Source organism: Nicotiana sylvestris, chromosome 7, assembly GCF_000393655.2.
Source record: "Nicotiana sylvestris chromosome 7, ASM39365v2, whole genome shotgun sequence".
NCBI classification, from domain to species: Eukaryota; Viridiplantae; Streptophyta; class Magnoliopsida; order Solanales; family Solanaceae; genus Nicotiana; species Nicotiana sylvestris.
The window spans coordinates 2,091,458-2,097,348 of record NC_091063.1 but is presented as its reverse complement, the minus strand read 5'-3'; the positions used below and the strand labels follow the sequence as shown (position 1 = coordinate 2,097,348).

General features: G+C 44.3%; 1 protein-coding gene across 1 annotated transcript; it reads right to left on the bottom strand.

Moving 5' to 3' along the window:
- Window positions 1–777: 777 nt before the first annotated feature.
- LOC138872524 (uncharacterized) lies at window positions 778–1,749 on the bottom strand. Its single transcript, XM_070150690.1, has 2 exons — window positions 1,321–1,749; window positions 778–1,260 (listed from the first exon to the last, which is right to left on the bottom strand). The coding sequence occupies exons 1-2, from the start codon at window positions 1,747–1,749 to the stop codon at window positions 778–780; spliced, it is 912 nt and encodes a 303-aa protein (XP_070006791.1).
- Window positions 1,750–5,891: the final 4,142 nt, after the last annotated feature.

The window sequence follows — 5,891 nt, the reverse complement described above, 5'->3', positions numbered from 1 at the left end:
TCGGCTCCGCGAATAAACAAGGATATAATCAATGAAAACAATCACAAAGGAGTCTAGAAATGGCTTGAAGACCCGATTCATAAGATCCATGAAAGCTGCCGGGGCGTTGGTTAGCCCAAAAGACATGACCAAGAATTCAAAGTGACCATGGCGAGTTCTGAAAGTGGTCTTAGGAATATCCTGCTCTCTAATCTTCAATTGGTGATACCCGGACCGTAGATCAATTTTGGAGAAGAACCTTGCACCATACAATTGGTCGAACAAATCATCTATCCGAGGCAAATGATATTTATTCTTGATGGTGACCTTGTTAAGCTGCCGATAATCAATACACATCCGGAGCGACCCATCCTTCTTCCTGACAAAAAGAACCGGAGAACCCCTCGGCGACACACTTGGCTGTATGAACCCCTTTTCTATTAAATCCTTCAGCTGCTCCTTTAACTCCATTAACTCCGCTGGCGCCATCCTGTATGGTAGAATAGATATTGGCTGCGTATATGGCAATACATCAATCCCGAAATCAATCTCCTTATCTGGTGGGATCCCTGGAAGCTCGTCCGAAAACACTTCAAGAAACTCATTCACGACTGGCACGGACTCGGGGGCAGACACTTCTGAAGTGGTGTCCGCCACCCGGACCAAATGGTAGATACACTCCTTCCTAATCATCTTTGAAGCCTTAAGGTAGGAAATAAACCTACCTTTCAGCACCATACCATTTCCCTTCCACTCAATAACCGGCTCATTAGGGAACTCAAGCCTCATGACTCTCGTTCAACAGTCAAGTTTAGCAAAGCACGAATAAAGCCAGTCCATTCCCATAATCACATCAAAATCCACCATTCCAAGCTCAATAAGATTGGCCGTGGTAGCACGACCACATACCGTGACAACACAATTCCTATAAACTCGCGCAGCTGTGATAGAATCACCAACCGGAGTTGATACAGGGAACGACTCATGAAGCTGTTTGGGTTCTACCCCAAAACTTGAAACAATGAATGGTGTGACATAAGACAAAGAGGACCCCGGATCAATAAGAGCATAACAATCAATGGCCTGAACAGACAAGATACCTGTGACAACATCTGGAGAAGCCTCTGCACTCTGGCGACCACTCAAAGCGTAAAATCGGCTAGGTCCACTTCTACCACTAGCTCCACCCCTAATTGCACCACCCCCTACTGGAGCTGGAGGGCGCGCGGATGATGTAGCAGCTGAAGAACCGGATGACTGAGCAAATCCCCTACCCGTGCCCTGTTTGGGCGCATGACAGTCCCGCTAGATATGACCTCTCACCCCGCATCTATAACACACCGAGATATCCAAATAACAAGCCTCCGTATGGAATCTCCCACACTTGGGGCATAGAACTCCCCCCTGCTGCTGTGATTCCCCTCCTGGACGATCGGACTGATGGGGTCTCCTGCTATCTGAACCTGGTCTCAAGTGACTGCTCTGCTGATAACTGTGCACAGATGGCGGTGCGCTCGTTGAGGACTGAGCATATGACTGGGATGACCCTGATGGCCCCCTTCTCTGAACTGGTCTCCCTGAGTGACCCATTGATTGGGCCCTGTTGTTACTCTCCCTTTCTGCCCGTATTTTCAACTTCCTAGCCTCTGTGGCCTGAGCGAATCCCACAATCTTCCCATAATTCATATTTGAGTGTAAGGCCGCTGTAGCAACCTCGTTCACCACTAAGGGACTAAAACCCTGAACAAATCGCCGAACTCGATCACCCATGGTCAACACTAACTGGGGAGCATACTTGGACAATCACACAAAATCCATGTGGTACTCCCAAACACTCATACTGCCCTGCTTGAAGACCTCAAACTCAGTGGCACGGGCCGCCATTGTCTCGGCAGGCAAGAAGTGGTCCATGAATGCATCTACAAACTCATCCCATCTAGTTGGAGGTATTTCCTCCCCATGGGAATCCTCCCACATCTCGAACCATGAATATGCTGCTCCCCTCAACCTGTATGAAGCCAACTCAACCCCCTCGTCTCTGTAGCCTTCATCACTCGAAGGGTCTTATACATTTCATCAAGGAAATCCTGCGTATCGGCCTCTGGGTCTGTTCCTGTGAACTCTGGAGGGGCCAACCGTAGAAACTGGTTGACTCTGGAGCTGGCAAAATCTCCCTGTCCGCTGGAGGACGTAGGGGCATCATGGGATCTCTGGGCCTAAGCGGCCACTAACTGGGTCAACATATGGATGGCTCCTCTAAGGTCCCCATCAGAAACCCCAGGACCGAAAGCTGGAACTGCATCAGGATCTGGAATATCAACGGGAGGGATGGTAGCACCCTCTGCCGCAGCTGGAACAGGAATACTTGGATCTGGAATAAATGGGCCAGGCAGATTCAAGACCGGGGAGTCACTCTCACCCACAGCATCAGGTACATGATTCATAGCCACACTTGGGGTGTCATTGGCCCCGAGGCCGAGTCTAGCTCTCTTCTTAGGTGCCATTACTGAAAATTTGGAACAGAGCACGAGTTAGAGGTAAATACTTCCACTTTTCACTTCACCGCACGATATAGAGTAACAAAGAAAAAGGTAATTTCCTAAATGCCCATGTAGCCTCCAACTTATAGATGTGGTCGACAACATACCGATAAGAAGGACTCTACTAGACACGACTCCGAGACATCCTAGGACCTTTTTAAAACCTTAGGCTCTGATACCAAGTTTGTCACGCCCCAAAACCGAGGGGCGCGACCGGCGCTCGACCGGGCAGCCCCAACCAAGCGGACCTGGGTACCTTTCCTATTCCATGTGTTACCCCGCATTTCCATTTCCCATTAACCAAGTGAAATAGTTATTTATAAATTTAAACACATTCTTACGAGATTTACATAGCATACATAGTTACTTAGCGTGGTTTACAAGTTATACTGCCCAAAATACATAAGTATATAACCCACATTTCCTGTCTACGGAGCCTCTAGAGATACAAAAGAGTGATACAATACTTGCCGGTAACAAGGCTCCGGCTATACCTTACACCAAAAACCAGAACAAGACTCTGAAATAAAAAGCAGCATGAGCCACGCAAGGCCCCGGGAGGAAAAGGGCTCACCAATGCTTCTGGCGGAAAGTGAAGGGGAGCTACGGTCGGTGGATTGGAGTACCTGCTATGGATCTACCTACAATCATAACACGAATGTAGCGCCCCCGGCAAAAGGGACGTCAGCACATTTGAATTGTACTGGTATGTATGAACAAACCTGCCCTAAGTAAACTCAAACCATACACAAGTAACAAGTAGTCATGGAACCAACAATCAAATACACATGAAAGAAAACCATCAAGCCAAACAAGTTACAATCTCTCCATTTCCCCTTCAACATTTTCACATCAATGATTTCACAACTTTCTCATATTTTCATTTCAATAGTGATTTCGATCACTTTTCCACCCTTATTACCTCGACCACCATTATTACCTCGGCCACCCTTATCACCACAACCCACACCTTATTACTTCGTGTTACAACGCGCAACCCGATCCCCCTGAACAATCACAATTCACAAACAACACAACAACAACAACAACAACAATTCACAAAGAACAACAACAACAATTCTCAAAGAATTTCTATAGTCATCAATACTATTTCCATCATATTCAACAACTCATATGCATTTTATGTCACCGCGATAATTACCAATACAAGCCATATATGTTCTTACCATAGTTGTTCCAACTGCATCATTTACGATTTCCTTCCATCATTTATTTCTCAACTCTTACCACATAACACATTCCCAATCACACATTTGATTTATTGCCAATTACGTACACCATTATATCGGGAGATTTAACCACGATCAATCAAATCATACCAATCACAAGAATTCCACAAATAATCCACGTAGATATCACATACCAAATATTCGTACACCAAACAAAGTGACTTTACAAAGGTCAAAGTTAGCCATACATACCTTTCTTGATCTTTCCTTTAATTACTACGATATTTCGGAAATTCTAGCAACTTCAATCTATTTTGAGACATAACAAAATTTGAACACAAATTAGGAAGATATTCATAATTCTAGCTCATTTGAGAATTTTATCAATTACTAGTTGTGCATCTTGATTTCAAATCTCTTTTACAAGATTCCCTTCATTTCCCAACCCAATCTTTACTTGTTTATATTCAACAATCTTTCCACAAACCTAATTTGTACATGCATGAATAATGAATACTCTCACATCCAAGAATCATCTTACTAATTACCCATTTATAGTTAGATTTCAAAGTTGAAGAATTGGGGAAATGAAATTCTTACCTCTTTGAAGCCTTAGCAACCCTTTGATGCGATTTCAAGGTGTGATTCAAGGAAGAGTAGTAAAATCTTTAGTTTTCTCCTTTCCTCTCTCTAGAATCGCTCTCCCTTCACTCTAGAATACCAGAAATTTCCCCAAAAATAAACCTCAATAGAGTTAAATGAAATGGGGTTCGGGTCTTAAAAACCCATTTTTTTGTACTGCCGTGCCACGTGGGGCACCGCGGGGGCACGGGGCGTATGTGCAAAATGTGTCTGGAAATGAAATTTCGGACCATACTGGAATTATTACTGGCGCGGCGCGCCGGGCGCCACATGGGGCACCGCGGTAGTTCAAATTTCTGCGCTGCTTTGGTAATTTGGTCATAACTTTGTGTAGGAATGTCCGAATGATGACCGGTTTGAAGCGTTAGAAACTAGACTCAAAGACCTTTTATTTGATAGGCTGTGCATCACATAAACCCTTATATAACTTGAGATATAATTGTCCAAAGTGAGGTCTTGTGCGCACTCATTTGCAACTTTTGTCTATTATGAAATTTTATAATTTGGCTTAGACTTAGGCCTCTCCTTAGATCTCAATTCACTTCTAATATGACTTATACACTTATTAATATATCCAATTGATATCCATAATATCCTTAATCCTCATTTGTATGCAAGATAAAATATTTAGCCTATCTTGGCACCACGAAGTCTTAAATTACTAAGCAAAATTTTTTGGGGCTTTACAGCATCACTACCCTGTTATGACCCAGCTGCGTTTCTACTGTACCAACAACATGGCTGAGTACGAGACATGTATGCTGGGACTAAGGCTAGCTGTAGATATGGGAATACAGGAAGTCTTGGTCCTGGGAGACTCGAACCTTCTGGTGCACCACATTCAATGGGAATGGGACACACGAGATTTAAAGCGTAAACCATATCGACAATGTCTGCATGATCTTTGTCAATAGTTTCGATCAATAGAATTCAGGCATATTCCAAGGATCGTAATGAGGTTGCCGATACTTTGGCTACCTTGGCGTCAATGTTTCACCATCCGGACAAAGCTTATATTGACCCTCTGCATATTCAAGTTTGTGATCAACATGCCTACTGTAATGTGGTTAAGGAAGAACTCGATGGTGAACCGTGGTTCCATGACATCAGGGAGTATATCAGGATGGGGGTATATCCGGTACAAGCCACATGTGATCAAAAGAGAACAATTCGGCGTTTGGCTAGTGGATTTTTCTTGAGCGGGGGAGTCTTGTACAAAAGAACTCCAGATCTTGGGTTGTTGAGATACGTCGATGCAAAGCAAGCCGCGACTATCATGATCGAAGTATATTCCGGAGTTTGTGGGCCGCATATGAGTGGCTATGTTCTGGAAAAGAAAATTCTTTGAGCAGGTTATTATTGGCTCACCATGGAACGAGATTGCATCAGCTTTGTGTGTAAGTGTCATCAATGCCAGGTACATGGAGACTTGATTCATTCTCCGCCATCTGAGTTGCACACAATGTTCGCACCATGGCCCTTCATTGCTTGGGGTATGGATGTCATTGGACCAATTGAGCCAGCAACATCCAATTGACAC

Excerpts from the sequence above, each read along its gene's own strand:
- LOC138872524 (XM_070150690.1), bottom strand. The coding sequence starts at position 1,749 with ATGGGTGATCGAGTTCGGCGATTTGTTCAGGGTTTTAGTCCCTTAGTG. Across the intron at positions 1,261-1,320 it reads CTTGTTATTTGGATATCTCG|GGCACGGGTAGGGGATTTGC; the intron begins GTGTGTTATAGA and ends GCGCCCAAACAG.